The following is a 23702-nucleotide window of genomic DNA, read 5'->3' as shown; positions in this document are numbered from 1 at the left end:
CAAATACAGCAACAAATAAGTGTCAGACCTGGTCAACCAATGTCAAGAAAGCCTACCTAGCGCACTCAAGGAAGAGCTCACATTTCAGTTTCCTACAGCATGGACAGATACATCCATATCTATAACGGCAAAGCGAAGCTGTTTTTTCCCCAGCTAAGTGTTTTTTGCTTCCCTCCAGGTGGATGCTTGGACACAACCTGGTGCATAACTAATGGTGAACTTGTAAGAGAGAGCCAGGAATACTGTTCAAAAACACTGCTGGGTTAGGCAGGGGGTGATGGGAGGACAGATGTGCAACAGAGGAAATGGCACTTTTGCAAAATCTTTGTTTATGATACACTGGCAAGAATACAGAAAACCGAACAGTTCTATTTAGATAGCAGCAGGCTTGTTATGAAAAGCCATTTAGCGCAGTACAGAACCAGAGTCCTCCTTTCGTCAATGGGCTTCCACAACCCCTATTAACCTCATTGGAAACTTAAGAAAATGGTAAATTACTAGATGACAAATTAAGATCGGGTGGGATCACAAGAAGTACACTACAAACTACAAGCAAATTTGCCAGTTTCCCAGCGTCCGACTACATATTGCTCCCGCGCCAGAAGCTGTATGTCAGGAAAGTACAAAGCCTATAAATAATTAACTTGCAATAGAAGAGTATAACCGTGTTTGTAAGATAGGGTCAGGTTGAAGCAGCCATGCTACTTGGGGTGAAGGATCACATTCTGCTCTCCGCCCCTTGTACAAATGTTCTGCTTGTATGTATCGCCTTACGGAAACGTATCTGAACTGTGCCAGGCAAACAGGAAATAAATGTGTTGCTCTACTGATTGCAGAGGAAGGTTTTTAATTGCCCCGCACCCCTTGTAGGATATATGTTACTTGATAGGCACCGGCACCCCACAAGTTATAACAGAGAATAGGGTTCAAGCTATTTAACTGTGGCCACTTATTGTGAGCTACCATGATCTTGGTAACCTAATCCTGCAAAAACCCCACAGAGACCTCAAGCGTGACTAGGTATTAAGAAGCAAGCAAAATGTTCATCCCCTGAATGAACAGCAAGATTTTGGTGTTATGCAATTCTGTTATCAGCAGTTATTCTCCTATGATGCAAAGCCAAACATCGAACGCATACGGCACCGTTTTTGTACTTATCAAGCGGTTCACGTTATTTCCTTGTTATTTAAAAAAATGCAAACGTGACGCTGAAAAGGGTACAGTTTAGATTCAACATGGGCACCTTATATTCAGCCATGAGAGCATGGGCGTTGTGCCTCCGCCAATGATCCAAACAGTGAAGAAGACAATGAGGAGCGTGGTGGAGAACATCATCTGATGAGAATAAGTCGCGGTGTCTCGTATGGCCAGAGCAAATGCCATGGCTCCTCGAAGTCCTGCAGATAAACAAGTGAAGGGAATGTGAAACCTGACAATACAAGAGCTGTTTTGTATGATACTTCCCCCTCAAACAGAGTTGGAATGCTAAGGTGTTTTCGTCCCAAGTCATATAGACTTGGGGGTGTGCAGTAAACATAAGAAAGCACATCTAGCCCAGTATGAATCACATGGACCAGCCATCTGGTATGGCTATGATAGCCATGTTCAAATATATAAAAGGATGTCATATAGAGGAGGGTGAAAGGTTGTTTTCTGCTGCTCCAGAGAAGCGGACACGGGGCAATGGATTCAAACTACAAGAAAGAAGATTCCACCTAAACATTAGGAAGAACTTCCTGACAGTGAGAGCTGTTCGGCAGTGGAATTTGCTACCAAGGAGTGTGGTGGAGTCTCCTTCTTTGGAGGTCTTTAAGCAGAGGCTTGACAGCCATCTGTCAGGAATGCTTTGATGGTGTTTCCTGCTTGGCAGGGGGTTGGACTGGATGGCCCTTGTGGTCTCTTCCAACTCTATGATTCTATCTCTCTCTCCAGGACTTCGTCAAGCAGGGAGTCTTAGCTGCAGACACTGGGACATTCTGCAAGCAACACAGATATTCTACCGCTGGACTATGGCCCTTCCCCAAGAGGATATGTCGCTGCAGCTACGGTAAGTGTTAAGGGCTGTTGGCATTCCATTCCAAAAATAAACTGTCAGTTCCCCATTAAGATGCCCTAAAATATGCTCTCTGAGTAACTACTTAGGTTATGCAAAGGAAGCAGGTTTCTGCTCAAGTCTCTTGAGAGAGGTTGTTAATCAGCGGAGCGACAAGACACGTGCAACTTAAGTCTGCTTCCAGGTTTTCGCAGAGTTTGGAAACCTCGACAAAGAGCAGTTGGTACGGCATCACAAGAGCCACAGGGTGGGAAAACGCGAAACCCACCCTCCCTATCCAGAACCACTACAAGGCATTTTATTTATTTTTATTATTTTAGATATCCATCCAAGGTGGCAAGCAGCATTACAACTGTATTCAACGCCTGCTCTGGCTCCCTGCCCCTCTTCAAACCTTTCTGCCCCTACAGCACTTCTCAAGAAGTGCCATGCTCACCAGCACAATTGTAAGCTTGATCCATTTGGGGGGGCATAAATAAATCTGATGGACTTTACATGAAACACTGAAGTCATTTCTTCAAAAATAGTCACCCTTTGTGAAGTTTTGTGTGGGTGGGTGTGTGAGGGGGGGGGGGGAGAGAAGAGGAGGCCCTTGAGAGTGGCATGCTAGGTAGGACAAGACAAGCCCAAATCAATAAAAATACATAGCAAACTGAGGTTCTGCCCCCCCCAAAACCCTGGCTATATGTCCGTGATACCTGTATCTACAGATGGGAACTTTGTGTTGTAGATGAGGTAAGATTACAAGCTTCATCTTATCGTCTTACCTGAAAACATCAACATGTGCTGGAAATTCCAGCTAATCTTGTGCCTTCTGCCCAGATTCAAGAAGAATGAAAGAGGGTAGATGTGTGCAGCTCGTCCCACGAAAACAGCTATCTAACAGCACCTTTTGGTTAAGGATCCAATATTGTTATCTATGCCACACTATGATCAGGTAGTTTCTTTAAACTTAGTGTTCTTTTCCAACCCTGGAAATACCTTTCCCCCCTGTTCTTTCAAAACCTGCTGTTATGTGGCTCCAAACAGGTAAAGCCAGTATCTCTATACTGAAACTATTGTTCCCTTACAGCTGCTTAAGGGGGGGAAAGGGGGGGGAGGCAGCCCTTGCTGAACAACCCTCCAGTACAGAAAAGCCTGTTTGCTGCTATTCTGTTTGAGGCACCCTAAATTGAGAGAGAGAGAGAGAGAGAGAGAGAGAGAGAGAGTTAAGAGTGCACTTAATTCCCACATGGCTTTCCCTCGCCGCTGAGTCAAACACACTCAAGTGAAAGTCTGTGTCACATCAGCACTGGTATGAATACAGTGGTACCTCTGGTTACGAATTAAATTCGTTCCGGAGGTCCGTTCTTAACCTGAGGTACCACTTTAGCTAATGGGGCCTCCCGCTGCCACCGCGCCACCAGCGCGCAATTTCAGTTCTCATCCTGAGGCAAAGTTCTTAACCTGAGGTACTACCTCTGGGTTAGCGGAGTCAGTAACCCGAAGTGCTTGTAACCCAAGGTACCACTGTATTAGCATTGCATTCATATTGAACAGAATCTGTGTCACAGTAGCATTCATATGAGGGGTAGAAAAACGTTCATTCCTACAGGGCAAAATTCCTCATGTGGGCACTTTCCTCCTCTTAAAGCACCACACAGGCAGCTTTTGAGTTGTTCCTTAAGGCCAAACAAATGGTGCTTAGAGGAGATAAAACGGAAGAGGGAGAACTGGAGTGGTCTCTTCAAAAACAAGGAAAATTCTTGCTCAGCTCGGCTGCAGGTTTGATCCCCGTATGAGACAGCTGCTTTGCTGGGTCCCTTCTTCCAACTTTGTAATTCTATGATTCTTACTCATGAACTGTGCACATATGTGTGAACCTTACTAGGGTCATCTTCGCTCCTTACCTTTGGAAGCTGCCTTTTAGTGAGTCAGGCCCATTGCTCCATATAGTCTCAGCATGGCCTACAGTGGCTGGTTTTAGCTCACCAGGGTTTTAGACATGGTTCTCTCCCAGTTCATACCTGGAGAGGCCAGGGATTGAACTTGAGACCGTTTGCCCATTTCACACACACCACATGGCTAAAAGCTGCTTTCCATTTCTTAAGAATGCCAGCAAAGACAAGAAGAGGACAAGAACGTCCCCCCAGCCTTGGCTGTTTACTCAGGGAAAATTCAGTAGGCGAGGATATCCCACTGTAACTTAAAGGATTTTAAGTTATCATTGTACTGAGAGGGATTTTTTTAAAAAAAAGCCTAACATAAGGTTTCCACATAATATTCTTGTAACGTTATAACAAGGGGGCCAACAGAGAAGTCTCAGGTGTGCCACCGAATCAGTGGAAGGTTGGGTGGAAAGTACTGTCAAGAGGAATTAGGTTGCAATTACCTCAGAGAGCAGAGCTTCGGGTTACAAGGAAGGTGTGTGTGTGTGTGTGTGTGTGTGGTGTGTGTGTGTGTGTCTGTGTGTGTTCCTCATAAGGCAAGTGCAGCAAGAACTGGCTTATGGGAGGGTCTTATCTCTTCCCTGACCCACCCATTTTCCTCTGCAAATGTCTAATTCTTACTTGTTTTTGCACCTCAGGTTCCCAGGCTCTAATCCCCTAGCTGAGAGAGCGGTATTTTTACCATGGCATTTGCAGGAAAGGACTACCAAGCACTTAAGGTGTTAAAGGCCTGTTGGAGGAAACAGGGCTTCCCCCTTTCTCATCCAGTTTTAGTTCCTTTAGCTCAGCTGCTCCAAAGATCCGCCCCCTCCCCTTTCAAGACTGGCTTCTCAGAAATGCAACACTGCCGAGAAACATGTTATAATGCAGAAGAACCCAATAAAGGATACGAAAGCTCCTATGATGAAAATGGGGCTGAATATATGCTTCTGGAAAGTGAAGAGTGCTAAGCCCATATAAGAAAATATGAAGTTCTCAGCCAGGAAGTGCAGCACTTCAAAGAGCTGGAAAGGAAGTTAGGGAAGGGGGGGAAAACATGAAGTCTGCCAACTGAATTCAACGCAACATACATGCTTTTCAGAGCAGCCTATTCTGAACAAACAATCTAAAGTAGCATGCACAACATACATTGTAAAGCACATTTCATCCGCTCTCCCATAAAATCATGGGAATGGTAGACTGCTGAGGGTGCTGGGAATTGCAGCTTGGCGGTAAACTACAGTTCCCAATTAAATACCAAAAGGGCATGCATGCAGATAGCGGTGTGCACCTTTAAAAAAAAAAATTTCTCTGCCCAAGATGTGTGCAAAAGCACAGAGACAGGCAACTGTAAATTTGCTTGTGCAGTTTTCTGGTTTGGGGGCAAATCCAAGGTACTAAAAGATTTTAAGGAAGAAGAAGAAGAAGAAGAAGAAGAAGAAGAAGCCGCCAAGCTTTTAATGCACTCATTAGCGTGGTGAAAAAGCAACAAAAGCAACTAATTTCTCAGCACACACTTTTCATATTGCTGTCCAAAATACCTTCCTTAGATTGTACTAATCAGACTTGCAGGTGCAGGAGTACATAAGACCCTCCCAATTGTGCATTTCACCTAATCAATCATTCATCAACTGTGAGATTAACCATTTCTACCAGGTATCAGCAGCCTTATTTTAAGAAAGCAAAACTAAGAAGACATTCTTTCACCTGCTTGGTTCGGCTTCTTGATTCAACAGACAGATTATTGTACGTGTAGTGAGCTTGTGTGATTCCACAGAACAGGACAGATACCACGCCTGCCAAGAGAAACAGAACACCAAGAAGTATTAGGTTAAATGCAGACATCATCTCTTTTCTGGCTTAGTATTCATATCAATCTTCTTTAAATCCTGAAGCATTACATACCGATAAATACTTGCTATCTTTGTGGGTTATCTTTTCCAGTGAGCCTGCCCTGTGTTCCAATGAGAAGTAACCGGGCTTAATTCTGCATCAATGCTTTGCCATCTGTACTGGAAAGGTAGTCCCATAATTCCCATAATGGGTGCAGGGACCAGGTTCTATTAACTTTTAGGTGGGGAAAATCATTCTGCACTCTCCAAAGGCAGGCAGGCAGGCATATACTCCATGATTCAGTCTTGCTGCCAGGAACAAATCCCAGGGTTGCGCCTCTTATTTCTTAAGGGTTTGCAAGATTAAAAGAATCTCTCTCGGGCATGTTTATATGGAGAGATCAACCCAAAATGTGCTTGGCATGCAAGGGCTTTGTGTGAACTTTATCAGCACTGGCCAAGAACTGGATGGCCAGCAAATGAGCTACCAGTATTTATATTGGAGAAATGCGAGTAAAACCTGGATGGCTCGGTTGGTTAGAGCATAGTGCGGAGAATGCCAAGGTTGCAGGTTCGATCCCCATATGGGACTGCTGCATATTCCTGCATTGCAGGGGTTGGACTAGATAATCCACAGGGTCCCTTCCAAATCTACAATTCTATGAAAACACAAGTCTGTTTTCTGCTCCTTTCAGCAACAATGAACACAAGGCATCAATTCCCTTGGCTCCTCTTAAGATTCATGTGTTGTGAATCTCTGCTATAAAGGCAATGAGAATAAAATCTACAGCTGGGAATCCAAAAAGGCATGGTATTGCTCTTTGCCACCCAGTGTTTTGCGAAAAGCAGGCCCCTGGCTCCATACTACATTGCAATCCTTTTTTAAACTGAGGGGGGCTGTCAAAAGCAGACTGAAGAGCAGGTCCTGATGCCATACCACAAGGTCAAAAATCCACCGGATCCAAACGTGGTGTAGATCTATAAAAATCCTTTATTAAAAAAAAAAGAGCACTCCAACCACCCAGTCACCTGTTGACATTGCAGCAATGAAGTCTTCACATTGCAAAATACATTAGAAAAGCTATTTGTGAAAAAAGATCTATAAAGAGGACATGTAACAGCTCCAGCCATTAAAGGGAGTTTTATGTCCAGTAAAAACGCACAACATCTACAAGGAAATATATGTCAGGACATCTACAATGTGAAGGCAATCTAGTTTCAAGGGCCAAAAGATACAGAACTGTCTATCGTATGTTCATCACTCGTTTCCATATTACATTTTGCCAAGTAGATTACGCCAGAAATCAAATTCATATTATGCATTCATATTATGCATATTATGCAACTTCTTAACATCAGCACAAGTGTAATTTGAAAGGTGACAACACGAGTACCCATTATATGTTCCCAATAATAATAATACCAATCACTGTATAAGCACAAAATATATTCATTCCAGAGCCTGTTAATATATCAAAGCATCTTACCTGTAAAGCCACAAGCTTCAGCCAGCAAGAACGTACTCCAAGACATCAGAAAAAAGAGTGCAGTCTCCAGTAAGGGGAAGCAATGCAGTTTTGTGAACTTTGTTACGTGATTATTGTGTTAAGGAATCACAAAAAAACCAACAGCATTAGATATTTTCTGCAGCTATTAGAACTCCTCCCAAAGGGTTGAATGTGAGGAGTCAGTACTCACATGATGGTACTGTGGCTCCAAATGCAGACCACAGGTTCTACCTGACCTGGCCAAGTTATAAATGCTTATAATGTCAGAGCTGGGTATTCACCTAAGCCAGGCGTAAGGAACCTTTGGCTCTACAACTCATATCATCCCTGGCCCCAGGCTGTGCTTGCTGGGGCTCCTGCAAGTTGTAGTTCTGCAAAATATGGAAGGCCAATGGTTCCCCACACCTGATCTAGGCAGCAGCCAAATTCTGATCACATACATTTGGCTTCCTTGTCTCCCTCTAGGGAGTCTCTGCTTGTCAACCTTTCTGGCTTCTGATCTCACGGCTGTCTCACTTCCCAGTATGCCTGCTTGCCTTTCTGCATCCCTATTCCAGCATTCTTTGGGGGACTTCGCCTGCAACTGACTACCTCCAAACTGATCTACCTGTAAAACAAAGTTATCTATATTTCAGTGCAGTTTTCCAGTACGGTGGTTTTCTTTTAATGGCACGACGCCCTCTTATGATTCTACAGGCAGAAGACCCGACGATTGTAGCAGATAAGAGGAAATGCTGTTTTCACCAGGGAATGAAGTCAAAAGTGAGTGGGCATTTGCAAAAAAACTAAAAAACTGGGAGCATTAGACAGAAAAAGGATATCAGAGCTGTCACAACTCCTGTCACTACTCCCATCATGAACGAGCCGCTAAAGATTCCAAGGAAAACGCCAACAGATTTAAAAAAGGCAGCTGCATCAAAAGCATGGATGTTTCCTCCTGTGGGCTGATACGCTACAATAGAACTGCAACGGAGGGGACAAGAAGCAGCAATGAGCAAAATATTTATCTCACATAATTCTTCCTCCTTTAGTTCTCTTAGGAGCTGCATCTTTCCCATCTATCATCCCAACCACATGCAAATGATCTCAAGGCAAATGCAAAAACAGCAGTCTTTCCAAATCCGATTTAAAAGACTACCAGGAATTGGTTCATTTTCTATTAATGGTCCTTCACATAACACATCAAAACTCTTTTTTATATATACTTACGAGGATAGTACAATAGCAACGGCATCATTCAGAACGCTCTCTCCAAACAGCAGTGCATAGAGGTCAACATCAGCATGAAGTTCGTTAAAAATTGCCAGCACAGTGACTACAATTGGGAAAAGGGAAGAACAAGGCACTAAAAATTGGTCTTATTGTATATGTGATTTTGAGCAGGAAAGAAACAGTTCTCTGTCGACTTCCTATGCACCGAATATTATCAAGCTGTAACACAACCATGAAACCAAAGGTGTTTAATACAGGTTGGCAGCTGGTGAAAGGTCTAATCAGTACTTTTTAGTTTTTTTAAAAAAAAGAGGTCCCAGTATTTTTATCTTGCTGTAGATGCTGCGAGTGTCAGCATAAAATGGCTGCTATGGGCAGCAGAAAAGGAGGTGATAGTACTCAAACGGTATATGAAGATTGGAAGAAATTTAAAGAATATTTGAAACGACGTGAAAAGATACACATTTGAAATTGAAATCAGAGGACATTTAAGGCTACAGTAATGCCAGAAGTTATATTAAGATAGGATATAAGAAGTAGGTGGAGGTGTGTTATGTTGATTTTTATTAGGATTTAAGATTATAGGTAAATGATGTTTAAGGTTTATAAAGATTAAGATTAGTTGAGAAGGAAGATTTGATAATGTTATAAAGTTACTAAAGATAATTAGAAATGTACGCGGAAGAGAGGATGTGAGGAGGTCCCAAAAACAATGTTAGGAATAAGATAAGAATAGTTGAATAAGTGTTTGTTTGTTTGTTTTTTTTTTTTTTGTTAATATAACTTTATTGATTAAAAGAGAACACACATTACATCTTACACATTTCCATAGTACCATACAACATCGTTGATCTCATCCCATTCCCGTTATTCCCACCCTCCCCACCCCCCCATATCCCTCTGACTTCCCTCCAGCACTCTATCGACTTCCTTAGAGCTATATACATCTTATTTGTACATTCCTAATTACTTGTTTATACCTTATTTGTACATTCATAATTACTAAATTGTTCTATACTTCTTTTATTAAATCTTTCGATTAATTTGTTAATCCTAGAATTCCTTCATACCTATTTATTCCAAGCATATTAGCACTTCTTTCTTTGAGCAGTATTTTTCCATATACTCTTCATAGCATTTCCATTGTTCTTTCAACTTTTGGTGTGTTTGGTTTCTTATTGCTGCTGTTAACTTTGCCATTAGTAAATACTCATTTAGCTTACTTAACCACTCATTCTTTGTTGGTACCTGTTCTGTCTTCCATTTTGCTGCGATCACCATCCTGGCGGCGGTGCTAGCATACAGGAAGACACTTTCCTTTCCTTTTGGTATTTGGTCGTCTAATAAACCTAGCAGATAAACCTCTGGTTTCTTTACCATTGTTTTTTGCATCATTTTTGTTATTTCAGTATGTACCATCACCCAAAAGGTTTTTATATTCTCACATTGCCACCACATATGTAGTAGCGTCCCCACCTCTTTCCCACATCTCCAGCACAGGTTGGACTTCAATTTGTAAATACTTGCGAGTTTCACGGGGGTCAAATACCATCTGTAGTGCATCTTAAAAAAATTTTCTTTAATATTGTATGAAGCCGTAAATCTAATATCCTTTCCCCACAGTTTCTCCCATTGTTCCAAATTTATTGCATATCCCAGATCTTTGGACCATCTTAGCATTGCCTCTTTAACCTCTTCTCCCATTAAATCCCACTCCAGTAACAAATTATATGCGCCCGAAAGTACTTTTTTGTTATTTTTGATCACTACACTTTCAAATTTGGAAGTTTCCTTTGAAAAACCTTTCTTTATGTCTACCGTAAGCATACTGTTCAATTGTATATACTGCCATCTGTCAATTCCGTACTCTCTTAGTTCCTCATATGATTTTAATTTGTATTTACCTTCCTGATTTTCTATTAACTGTCTATATGTCGGCCAAATTTTATTTATATTTAATCTTTTCCTAGCGATGGCTTCTATCGGGGATACCCACCATGGTGTTTGCATTTCCGCGTATCTTTCATATTTTTTCCATACCTTATACAGTGCTCCTCTCAGAATATGATTTTTGTATTTTTTGTAGTTTTGTAGTTTTTGTTGTAGTGTTTTTTTTCTTTGTTGTAGTGTATTTTGTATTTGGTATTGTTGTTAAACCTCAATAAATTTTTAGGAACAGAATATTCTCTGCAAGAAAATTCTCTGCTAGAAAATTCTCCGGAGAATATTCTCCACAAGCTGCTTTAAATGTACACACCTCAATAATCGAGAATATTCTCCAAAAGATTATTCTCGAGAATTTAAAATCACTACTCATGAGTACAGTCACACACACAAAAGTACTGGGTCTCCTAAACATTTATCCAAGGCCCAGTTCCTACATTCATTTTGCATGTGCTCAGGTTATCACAAGGCAACTCAGTACCTTGTCAGTTCTCACACGGGGAACAATTAGTCAGCAAACAACCTCATGTGGAGACATCTGGCATTACCAGATGTACAGTACATGGTAAACACTTAGTGTTGCCACAAGGGGGTATTGCCTCCGCAATAGTGCACCTCTCCTCTGCTCCAGATTTAAAATGTGCATAGCCATGTTGTTTCATTGCAGAGGGGGGACGGGACACCCCAAAAGCTACGCTAAGGCCTTATTAGGACCAACCAAAAAGCCATGAACAAACTTTTTGAGTTCTCCAGAATTCTTCACAAAGTTCTGTGTTAAACCAAATGGCATAGTAGGGGGTGATGGTAATGGGGGGGGGGGGAGGGGGAAAGAAGGCAAGATGGCATTGCCCTCTCCCCCCAAAGTCTGCAATTTGTCTTAGAATGGAATGCAGGCATTGCAACAGGCAAAATTAGATGCACAATGCACCCTGGAATATTGGGACAAATATCAGGGCGGAAGATAATGTTGCTGCTTATTTTTTCCCCCTCCAATCCTGTCCCTGCAGCCCATAAGAAGCCCCAGAACAAGTGTCAGAGGAGGCCATGATGAGGTTATTTATAAATTGCCTCAGTTTCCACAAAGGGTCATGAATGCCACTGGCTCCTCCTGCGTGGGTCTCCTCCTGCTTGTCTGACAGCGTGGAAAGAATCCATACAAGCAGATTCCCACATTGTTCGGGATACAGAAGAGCTCCCCCTCCACCCAGGTCTATACAAAGTATGGGTGGGAAGAGATAAGGAAATGCTTGTATCACTACCTCTGCAGGACTGTTTTTGGCAGACAGCCACACTGCAATACTCCTTGTGCATTTTTCTCCTTTCATGCATTTTTCTTAGCCATCTTACCCCACTTTAAGGCTCCCAGGAAGGAAATTTATACTGCATTAAATATATATATATATGCCATCAACCACACTTCAATGTATGAGGAACACCGCTTCTCCTATAGATTTTTTGTAATGAGTTTATACTTCAATCTTCCAATTCTTACGCCTTATAGAAGGGGGAAAGACATTTCTGTGACACGGGAAAGATAAGACATAATTTCCCGACACTATTTCTTCTCATCCTATAAACAACAACAGCAAAAAAGAAAAAAAAGGTGTCATAAAAAAACCCCAATGATTTTTAAAGCTGAAGTCTATACCTGGATCAGTAGCCGATATAATGGCTCCAAAAAGGAGACAATCTGTGTAGTAAAACGTATCAGAGAGCTGCCCCACCAGCTTCATTAGTTTTACAACACCATACATAAGATTCCTGGGAGGAAAAAGAAAGAAGAATTCAGTGAAGCGTTTAAACCAGATTGTTTCTGGATTATATTTATTTATAAAAATGCAGAATATTTTTATTTTTCATTTTTTAAAATTACCTGCCCTTCATCATGACATCTCAGGGTGGGTTATGACAAATTTTAGAATAAAATATTAAAATCAGTTTAAAAAGACATTGCATTAGTTTCTCTTTGAATTGACTTTATTACTGATGACAAACACGCAACCCAGCATATGAATGATTACTTGAGAGGTAAGAGATTACAGCATCTGTATGCGTCCAGCATATTCTCATTGATGTTGTGGGACGAGCTGAGGCACAACAATGGGTGATAAGAGATGTCAAAATTATATGCTACGAGACTAAACGGGATCTCAAAACTCAACTTACCCAATGATGAAACAAGAGACTGCAGTTCCTAGGAAAGCATAAACTAGAATAGACCCCAAGTTTCTGAAGAAATGCCTCTGTGGAGGGAAAAAATGGGTTAGGCACACACAGCCATATAGAAGGAGCAATGCTTCTATAACTCCAAAGAATGCAACACTCTCAGTGCTCTAGTTAAGTCACATTCTATTCTGAGAACAGAATAATTTCAACTTTACTGTGTGATCCTTCTGAAATATAGGTAACAGTTAAAAAAAACTAAGCTGATCTTTTAAGACCTTCTGAGGAGACTCCGCTCATTGTTCCACAACAAGCAGTTTGTTACTTGGTGACAATGAGGAAGTGGGCCTTCTTGGTAATAGCACCCACTCTATGGAACGCTCTCCTTTGGTCAAAGTCAATAACAATCCTTAAACGCCTCTTAACAAATTTTCTTTCCTGTACTCTATAATTTTATTTATGAGATACAGCTGCATTTTGTTTTTCATTCCCATTTTTAGGAAAATTTACTGAATGTTGTGTTTTTATTGTAAGCAGCTTAAGAGATTTTCTGTAATAGCAAGTGGCATAATTTTTTAATAAATAAATATTGGGGAGATTGTTATTAGTCTGGTCCGAGTTATATTTTGATTCCATGTACTTTGGGGCTGCCTGGTATAAATGGATCAGGCTGAGCATCGAATAAAGGCTCAAAACCCCCAGTGCCTTAGGGAATCATGCACAGAACCCCAGATAGAGGTGTGGAAGAGACAAGCCAAGTCGGGAAGCTGTGCCATTCTGAACAGTGTGGATTTACAAAGGGTGGGGCTTTATTTAAATGCCTTGGACTTGAATAAGAGCAGGAAGAAGTTTGGTGGAGAACTTCTCCGTTGCTCCGTCCGACAACTCTCCAGACAGGATCCATCTAGCCTAAGCAGTGCTTTGAGAAGCTTCCTCCGCAAGAGATCACTCTTAGAGAAAGCTTAATTCTTCTCTCCTAGCGTTCCAAGAAACACTTTACAGGTTCCTTAGCTCTCGCAGGGAAAGAGGGGCACCCGCAGCTCAACTTGGAAAGGGCAGCCCCTATGTGATTAGAGGTTGCTGCAACACACCCTCAGCTAATAACCTAGGCAACACCCAGTGGGTTGATGGTTAAAGCCCACATGGAGCACCTACTGCGGATCAGGCCTATTACTTCACCAAGTTGGACAAACACAATAGAGTAGCTGTCACCATCCCCTAGGCTAATCAGCACGTTTGGTTTTTAAGTATGTGGGTTCATGAGAAAAAGATTTAATTGGGGTACCCACCAGTGAAACTCTGCCAGATTCCCATTTCTAATCACCCAATGAGCCTGGAGGGTAGCACATTACCTCTCAGGAACTTAGTTAAGAGGGCAGAGGTTAATAAGGGCAAGATTAATCACGACTCCCTCCAGCTCAGAACTCACAGGTTTATTTAACCAAGAAGTCAATAAGCATAAGCAATGCAAAGAATCACAGTCAAATAAATAAAAGGAGCAAGAAGGTTGCGTTTTCATGTGTGCGTTTCAGTGGATAATAAACAATCCATAACAAAAGGCAGCAGTTTTTGAGGACATCATCCAAGTCCCTCTAAGCCTTCTGAGCAGAAGAAGATGTGGCATGTACTCCAGGGAGCATAGTTTCTGCTAACTACAGACTGAGAATTCCTTAAAAAATGTTTTGGTTGAGAGCAAGTGTGTGAAAGTGAGATCCATGCTATGAAACTGACTAGAGGAAATAACTTTGTTTAGAAATGGTTCCATCAGAAAGGACGTTAAGGAGACTCAATGCTGGGCTTCCAAAAAGCAACATAGACATATACCTTGGACATGGGAGGCAGTTAGCCCCATTCAGCATAAGATATAATTGCTGTAATTTACTCAACTGAGCAGAAGGCGATTTGAATGAAGGTCTACCTGACCCAAATTCACCAGAGCAAATCCGTAAGAATGCCTTGGTGCAACAGAACAAGAAACCTATTCCTTCAACACCTCTCACACTCTGCTTGGCTTGTAATGTGTCGCCCACAGCCAATTTCCAAAATGAACTAAATGCAGCCATTAAGGCTTCAGCAACCATTAACTATAGTGAGCTCTCAAAACAATCAGCAACTTAGTCCATCTATTTTACAGTACCATAAATGCTTGAGAAGCTTGCTTACCTGAACACAGATGGTTGGCTCAAAGAGACAATGGAGTGTGCCTCCAGGGGTGAAGTCAAACCACTGCATTAGCAGCACAGAAGTGACCTCCCTGGGGGGGCAAGCCTGAGAAGTGTGTATGGAGGTCCTGGGCTGCCCAGACAACAAGACCCCCCCCCTCTTGGCTTCTCTGATGTGGTCCAAAGGAAATCAGAGCGATACATTTGGCACTGCAGGGGTTGCTGGAAGGAGGCATACAAGGCGCCATCCATCCATCTTAGGAACTCCACTCTGGATTTGTGTAGGGTTTACTCCTTAGCATCTTGTTCTCCCAAAGGTATCCCACAAGGCATCAGAGGTTTAGGACCAGAGTTTTCCTTCTCTTGGATGGGCTACCTTCCCAGGTTAATGAGTCCCATCCGCTCATGTTATTTCTTAAGGGGAAAACAAAGATCATAGGAGTATGTGGATTGTTGGAAGATCAGGTTGTATCCATCTGGGTTGTGTGTATAATTTACTGACATGGTTTGGGATACCAACCCATGCCCTGATGTCATTGACAGGGGCCCTTCTCATAGTGTGTGGCAGCAAGAGAAAGTGTCTTTAATAGTGGCCCCTCATCTATGTAATATCATCCCCAGATAGGTCTGTCTGGTGCATTTTTTGGTGCACAACCCTATAGGCCTATCAATTAGAGAAGGCCTCTATGTCAAAGGCTGAACAGGGAGTATTATGCAAACTACGTGGCATAAAGAACAAAGGCTCCCTGCAAGCAGCCTTCCTCCATGCAACCCAACAAACTTCACAAATCTTGGGGGGACCTATAGAAACAACCCATAGCACACAATAAAAAATCTACAGTTCAGTATTTGTGGAGGAAGAATAGATCTGCAGCTGCGGAATGGTCTTGCTCGAATGGTCGACTGGATTCAAGCCAGTAAGAGTTAGATAACTCTGCCTCAAAATACGGCAGATTTTAACAGCTGAGTATTCTACTCTCGGGACCAAAATCCACACCGGCACAGCATATTGTTCAGAAAATGTTTCAGGCTTACCTTTTTCAAGCTATAGCCAGCATGGAAAATAATGGGAGGCAGGAGGATGTTGAAAAACACTTCTGGATCAAATGTTACCTTTAAAGAGAACACAGAAAAAACAGCTGTAAGACAATGTTTCCAGGTGGCTATCCTCAAAACATCTGCAGTCTGCCTACAATTTCCTATGCTGATCTCTCTCCATTATATTAAACCAATCATTTTCTAGAGATCAGGGAACACAGGTTCATTCCAATAAGCTATGAACATGCTCAGTTTCCTGCAGAGAGGGTTTTTTTTTTCCTTTTTAAGTGTTCCACGGTCTAGGGTTCATTCAGACAACCATCACTCTCATGACATTTGTTTGTTTGTTTGTTTTCTAACCACATTTGGCACATTATAACGTGGTCATATAGGTGTTCCAGAAGAGGCAAAGATACTAGCTTGGTTGCCCTTCACAGACCTTCAAAGCAGTCTTTCCCAACCTTAGGTCCTTGGATGTTATCAGACTACAACTCCAACCATCCCTGGTCATAATAAGACATGCTAGTTGGGGATGTGGCAAGTTTTGAGGGACCTAAGGATGTGAAGGGCTGCTTTAAAATCAGCAGGCTGAACAAAAAAAGAAGAAAATCTAGGTTCTAAGGAATTGAACTGAGTAAGTAACCTTGAGCAACAAGGCATTCTGTTCCACACTGCAGAGACCAGCAACCTACTTTACAGGACCAGGGTGAGGAAGAATGAGAAATGACTATTCTGGACAGTCTAATGCCAATGGTTTGATGTTTTCCAGAACTACCAAAATTGTCTTAGAGGAACCAGTAAGCATAAAGTTCTTAAATGCTAAGGGTAAGAGAATCCAGATGAATGGATCTCCTCACCACATCTGAACAACACTGCAAAGTACAGAGCCTTACAATGAAAACATCACATATTATCACACATACTGAGATCTGAAAGAGACTTGCGAAAACAGGCCAGCACAAAAAATAAATGCACTCATAAACAGCCACAGTTAACAAAAAGGTAGCTCTCACTTTTCGCAACATGTCATTCTGTTCCACATTGTGTATTTTTCCAGGACTTATTTCTCCTTTTAAGGTGTATTCAAAGAATTTCCCGCTGATATTGACCAACAAAGTTGTGTAAGCCCGGTCCTCCTGGGAACAGCTTAAAGGTTTATCGTGACCACTGGTGGGAGGTATGCCGTATCTCAAGATCACTCCAACAATGAGCCCTGAAAGAGAAGATGTTATGTCTTGAGTTTTATATCCTATCAGGCATAAACAGGTTGTTGTTGATTTTAGAACTGACCATGTTTTTCAAAGATGGACACATGACTGATTACGTAGCTAATGCAAAGGTACAATGTGTGCTTGGCACACTGTAAGAACACTTAGCTTTTATATTAAACATGCACAAAGAAAAAGAAGCAGGCAATTGAGCACATTGTTCTTCTAAAGGGATTTTTATATTGCATCAGACCTGGGGCCCAACTAGCGAAGTATTCTCTGTACTGATGTTTTGTTGTTGTTGTTGTTGTTGTTTGGTTAAAAATAATGAGGTGCTGTAACTCATATCTGCTGCGGGTGGCAGCACAAAATGGCTGCCAATGGCAGTTAAAAGAAGAAGAAAAAGAGGTGATGGTGCTTCACATTGGTGAGTACTATGACAACAAAAGCACTGAGAACACCTCAGGCTTATAGGACCTACTTTGATTTTTACTAGAACCACTGGAATCCATCAATGGGAGTCAGATGCAAAGTGGCAGCTTAGAAGTCAGAACCAGTTACCTACTGAACAATCTATCAGTGGAGCCCAAACCCACCTCTGCCCACCTAACATTTAGAAGAATTGTAGAGCTGGAAGGGACCATGAGGGCAGTCCAGTCCAACCCCCTGCAATGCAAGAATCTCTTGCCCAACGTGGGGCCTGAACTCACGACCCTGAGATTAAGAGTCTCATCCTCTACTGCCTGATTTAAATAGCTGTTTGGAAGGTACAATGACACACATTCACAAAGCTGTTTCTCTCTCTCTCTCTCTCTCTCTCTCTCTCACACACACACACACACACACACACGTCTCCTGAGGTGAGGTCTCTCATCCAGGGGTCCCAACAGGACCATACCTGCTTAATTTCAGATATGCTGCAGCCTTGGGTGCTCCCAGACTATTTATGGCATCAAAACAATGAAATATAATAAAATGAAGCTAGCCATCAAGTAAGATTGCCTACCCCACAAAAAAGGGTATATAATGCAACAAAAGCAAGCCTAAATATAAGTATGGGCCTCTTATTTATTTCACTAAAAGATACCTTAAGAAAAATGAGCCATCTGCTAAAGGTATCACAGGTGCAAATCGATGAAGATAGGAAGAGCATAGGAGGAACATAGCACATTAAAAAAAATCAGAACATCAAGAAGTAATAAGTCCCAGCAACTCTGAAACATGATCACCAGCTCTCTTATTTTGTGTTACTGAATAAACACCCCAAAAAACATAGGATAATCTGACTTATGGAAGAGTGACTCACTGGCCGCACAGTCTATACACCACAACTAGCTATTAAAAACACATTTTTTGAGAAGTAGGGTTGTTTGATTTTCCTAAGCTTCTCTTACTCATCCACCTACTCCAATAGCCATTGACCCAACATGCCACCAGACCAGCCTCAAACTTACTCCATCTCAGTTGTAAAGAACTACTTGCAAACAGAGCAGGATTCAGTACTAACCAAGAGTTGGGTGTGTTCTGCCTCCTTGGGCTAATGGATTTACCCTTTGATAAGGTATCTCCAACAACAAAGGGAAAGTTTTCAGTGAACGTTTCAAGGTTAAAGCAGAAGGCGCCTGCTGAACTTCTACTGGCAGAATATTCCTCAGGACTGGGCTGAAGACACCAGAAGCTCGGGGTTTTTTTGTTGTTGTTTTTTTGCTGCTGTCAGACAAGTCTTGCCAACTTGGGGTGAGAGAACTAAAATACAAATACAGGTAGGTAGCAGTGTTGGTCTGCCATAGTCAAAACAAAATAAAAAATAAAAACAAAATCCTTCCAGTAGCACCTTAGAGACCAACTTGGTCTCTAAGGTGCTACTGGAAGGAATTTGTTTTATTTTTTATTTTGTTAAAATACAAATGAATGCATGGTCTGGTGTGTTTGTACTTGCTACACAATACAGTTACACACAAATAGAAACTTCACAAGTACATCCATGCCCATTTCTTAAACTTTGACTATTTTCAAAGTGCCTACAATGGATTTTGTTATTCTGAGCATGATGTACATGCTCTGATCAGACAGTAAACAACCTCACTGTATTTGCATGTTAATGTTGACTCTTGAGACGGCAGGCCCTCTCGCCCCAGAAAATTTAGCATCTAGAGCATGTGTTACATGACACATTACAAATAACCAAGAAGTAAGAAGCCTAACAAGGATGCGGGTGGCGCTGTGGTCTAAACCACAGAGGCTAGGGCTTGCTGATCAGAAGGTTGGTGGTTCAAATCCCCGCGATGGGGTGAGCTCCTGTTGCTCGGTCCCTGCTCCTCCCAACCTAGTAGTTCGAAACCACGTCAAAGTGCAAGTAGATAAATAGGTACCACTCCAGCAGGAAGGTAAACAGCGTTTCCGTGCATTGCTCTGGTTCGCCAGAAGCGGCTTAGTCATGCTGACCACATGACCCGGAAGCTGTACGCTGGCTCCCTTGGCCAGTAAAGCGAGATGAGTGCCACAACCCCAGAGATGTTCATGACTGGATCTAACGGTCAGGAGTCCCTTTACCTTTACCTAAGAAGCCTAACAAGATACACACACACACAAAAGATTCAAAGGCCTACTGAAAAGGGCATGCATCTTCCCTGCAACTTAAAAAATTAATTCTGGATACATACCGGTAGCAAAAACCAAAATGCCACACACAAATAATAATCATAATCATAATCAAATCCAATGCACATTGCGGCTAAATTAAGGATTGCTGAAGGCAAGTGTTGTGCAATCTTGCTCCACTTTCTAGCTAAACTCCTGACACAAATTAACAGGAAGCATAAATCCAGGAAAGCTCTGCCTCTAAAAATAATCAAGCACACAGTCTAATAATTAGGTAATAGCTTATACAGACACTAAGCTGGAACACAGGTTATACTTTCAAAAGGGATCCTGAGCCACGGATGTATGATTTCAAGTTTGGGGGTTGCTTGTGGCTCTAGAAACATCGCTAGTATGTTGAAAACAAGCATCTCAGCAGTGTGAGAAATACTGTTCTTGTTGTTGTTTAGTCGTTCAGTCGTGTCCGACTCTTTGTGACCCCATGGACCAGAGCACGCCAGGCACTCCTGTCTTCCACTGCCTCCCGCAGTTTGGTCAGACTCATGTTGGTAGCTTCGAGAACACTGTCCAACCATCTCATCCTCTGTCGTCCCCTTCTCCTTGTGCCCTCCATCTTTCCCAATATCAGGGTCTTTTCCAGGGAGTCTTCTCTTCTCATGAGGTAGCCAAACTACTGGAGCCTCAACTTCAGGATCTGTCCTTCCAGTGAGCACTCAGGCCTGATTTCTTTAAGAATGGATAGGTTTGACCTTCTTGCAGTCCATGGGACTCTCAAGAGTGTCCTCCAGCACCATAATTCAAAAGCATCAATTCTTCGGCGATCAGCCTTCTTTATGGTCCAGCTCTCACTTCCATACATTACTACAGTGGAACCCCGGGTTACGTACCCCCCGTGTTGCAGACGTTCGAGTTGCAAATGCCCGCAACCCGGAAGTGTTTCCGGAGCGCACGCAACCCCCAGATGTGCAGAAGCTTCTTGTCCCACATAGAGATTTCTCAGGAGACAGATGAGGTGATTAGGCACTTCCATTTCTTACTATTCTAAGTAATTTCTTACATTTCTAAGTTCTAGTCCTTACTATTACCAAGATTAAGTATGCTTGAAGCACAGGTGCAGAGACAAAAAACAGATGTCACATGGAAGTGCAACAACGTGTTTTGCTTCTAAACCCATCCCACAATGCACAGGCTGGTGCCTATTTTAAAAATATTTGTGGTTGGCCGTGCCAGAATCCTTGGCCATGTCAGCCAGCTGCAAAGATAATTCACTGAGAGGAAATTTTGTTTCTTCCTCCTTCATACAACACAGCTGGTTTGTTCAAGTTCATGACTCACCTGTTTAGCAGGCCTTCACTGTACCCACACACATTTTCAAATGGGGAGAGGAGGAGAAAGGAGAAAGAGACAAGGACAGCTGGATAGTGAAACATGCAAGTGATTAATCAAACAGTCTTATGTCCCCTGTTTGCAAAATCGTTTAAGTACACGGGTGAGAATGAACAAAGGACTCTTGTTCCATTCAAAAAGAAGCAAAGGATTGTGACTAACAGAGCATCTGCACAATAAATCATGGCTTCCTCCAAAGTTACCTACCTAAGAAGCTGCCTTATACTGTGTCAGCCCCACTGGTCCATTCAGCTCAGTATTGTCTCTACTAACCAGCAATGGCTCCCGGCAGGGTTTTCGATAGGTGTCTCTCCCAGTCCTACCTGGAGATGCCAGGGATTGAACCAACCTGGGACCTTCTGCAGGCAAAGCAGATGCTCAACCACTGGGCTATGTGAAATGCAATAACCAAGAACTGTCAAGCTCTCATCTCACAGGACTACAAATTCCTTGGGTAAAAGAAGCTGTTGTAGTCATCGGTTTAGGTTTGTGGGGCAAATAGTGTCTTGTGGTATCACACTTTTCTTCCACTAGTATGGAAGACAAAAGGACTTTAGCAATAGGCAAAAGTCCTATTACATAAAAACAGCAGGTTCCCCATAACCACCTGTAGATTCCCACTGACCATCTCAACGTCTTCTTGAGGTGTTCAGCACAATAAGTTGATGTTCATTGGTAAACGTCCGAAGAGCTGTTACCTATTTCTCAACTTCAATAAAGTACTTAGATGGGACTTCGGTTCTCTCCAAATGGCAGTAGACTACAACTTCCCTCATCTCTGACCATTGGCTGTGCTGACTAGGGTACTGAGAGTTCAACAACATCCAAATGGCAACACATTTGGCTACCCCTGAAGCAGGGAATCATTAGTACTACACCATTGGCAGTATCCATACGCCTGTGGGTGGGCAGAAGTTCAATTCACATGACATACAAATGGGTATGTTTACTAGTGCTGGTGCCATTTCACGAATCTTTGAATTGATCAGAGGTCTTCCATGGAGCTTGGGGAAATTTACATAGCTCCCTGTCCACATGTCTAATTACAAGAACCTTGTTATGTAGGTGAGGTGGTGACCGACCAAAGTTCAACCAGAAAGTTTCAAAGCTGAGCATATATTTGAACCCAGGTCTCCCTGGTCCAAGCCATCCACTACAATGGCCTTGTGCCATTTCTCCTTTGCAACATGTAGTCATTTTTCAACCTATCATTGTAGAAAAGAAAAAGAAAAAGATGAATGTGAAGCAAAAAAAAAAAAAACCTAGCCCGAGGAAAATAGAAGCAATGTCTTTTAATAGGGAGTTAAAACACAATTGGAACTTCACGAGAGAGACTTAGTGGCAGCAATGGTGGGAGAAAAGAAGAAATTACACTTTCCTGGTCTTCAGGTCTTCAGAGCTGCAGTGATTCGGGGAAAGCTGTTTGCTAGAGATAAGGATTCTGCTTTATCTCCAAGCTTTAAACTTCGGCACATGAAAAGCCTCTAGAACCTTTTGACTGAAACAGCAGGCTCCCCCACAGACCACCACCCTCCCAAGTAAAGTGAGCAAAGAGTGAGTAATTGGAACAGACTGGGCGAGGACAGCAAGAAGGAAGGACCCTGCTCTCTCCATCACATGTTCAACATTCAATGCCAATAGGGATATACTGATGTGTGAATCCTGGGTCTATTTTGGTGTATGACTCAGGCAATCATGCCATTGCTATGGCACAAACAGATCAGCACCACAATCCCCTGAATTGCTGCCAACTACTTCAAGCTGCAGCAGCTTAAAGTGGATTCAGTGCATCTCATAAGGTCCACAAGACGCTGTCCTCATCTAAGTGGCAGCCTCCCCCCCCCCCATCCCTGACCATTTAATTCAGATTTTCCAACTAATAATAATAATAATCCACCATAAAACCACAGGCTACCCAGCTGCAAGTGTACTGAAGCGCATTACGTGGGCAGGGTTCCCCCCCCCCCCATGCATGGGGATGTTTCGCTGGGTGCCATTTACCACCATACCCTCTACTTCCATGGGTGAGGCACTCTGCAGAGGGCTATTGCTAGGGAGTTTGATGGCGTTTGTATGGTTCCGCCCTCCCCCCATTATCCCCACAACCATTTTGTTCAAAGTAGCGACCTTGGGACAGTCACCCAGCAAGCTTCATGATTGAGTAGGGCTTCCTCTGGTCCTCATCCAACCATTTAAAAACTTCTAACAAGCTTCATTTATTTCAAATAACTGACTCTTGAAACAGGAGCTTTTAGAATAGGAGAACTTGCTTAAGTAGACTAATATTAGCAGTTCTACTTCGGAAAGTCCCTTTCCTCATGTGTACAAGCAATGAGGGAGAGGAATCATTTAAAAAAGAACCAGCTTTCCCATAGTGCCTCAGAAAATTGTTTCTAGAATTTGGGTAATAGAGATGGCACGTGTGGGGGATGCTGCACAAAATTAAACCAAAAAAACTCCATCTTCCTAGATGTCTTTCTGATCGGTATTTTATGAAGCAAGCCGTTGTTTACTGTAATACCACCAGTACCAGAGCCACATTTTGATTCTGGAAGCCAACGGATCATAATAATATGTCAACATGAGGGATGAATTCATGTCAGATTTGATCTGCTACAGCAGAAGAAGCTCATTTCCGTTCCCTTGACAAAATATCTAAAAGAGCATCAGGCATCATTGTTGAGAACA

The 23702-nt window shown here is 42.4% G+C and overlaps 1 protein-coding gene across 3 annotated transcripts in view; it reads right to left on the bottom strand.

Annotated features, from left to right (window-relative positions):
- The window catches only part of SLC9A7 (solute carrier family 9 member A7), a 55391-nt gene that overhangs the window by 17838 nt on the left and 13851 nt on the right, over positions 1-23702 (bottom strand). For all 3 annotated transcript variants that reach the window (XM_033147504.1, XM_033147505.1, XM_033147506.1), the window contains 11 exons: positions 16833-17032; positions 15817-15894; positions 12623-12699; positions 12105-12217; positions 8510-8615; positions 8122-8263; positions 7280-7385; positions 5668-5756; positions 4872-4985; positions 2821-2932; positions 1244-1397 (listed from right to left, as the gene is read on the bottom strand). In XM_033147504.1, coding sequence (XP_033003395.1) covers positions 1244-1397; positions 2821-2932; positions 4872-4985; positions 5668-5756; positions 7280-7385; positions 8122-8263; positions 8510-8615; positions 12105-12217; positions 12623-12699; positions 15817-15894; positions 16833-17032 — 1291 coding nt within the window. The remainder of the gene's footprint in view (positions 1-1243; positions 1398-2820; positions 2933-4871; positions 4986-5667; positions 5757-7279; positions 7386-8121; positions 8264-8509; positions 8616-12104; positions 12218-12622; positions 12700-15816; positions 15895-16832; positions 17033-23702) is intronic.

This window comes from Lacerta agilis, chromosome 4, assembly GCF_009819535.1.
Source record: "Lacerta agilis isolate rLacAgi1 chromosome 4, rLacAgi1.pri, whole genome shotgun sequence".
In the NCBI taxonomy this organism is placed as follows: Eukaryota; Metazoa; Chordata; class Lepidosauria; order Squamata; family Lacertidae; genus Lacerta; species Lacerta agilis.
The sequence above is the reverse complement of the archived record's forward strand: the minus strand, read 5'-3'. Positions and strand labels throughout refer to the sequence as shown.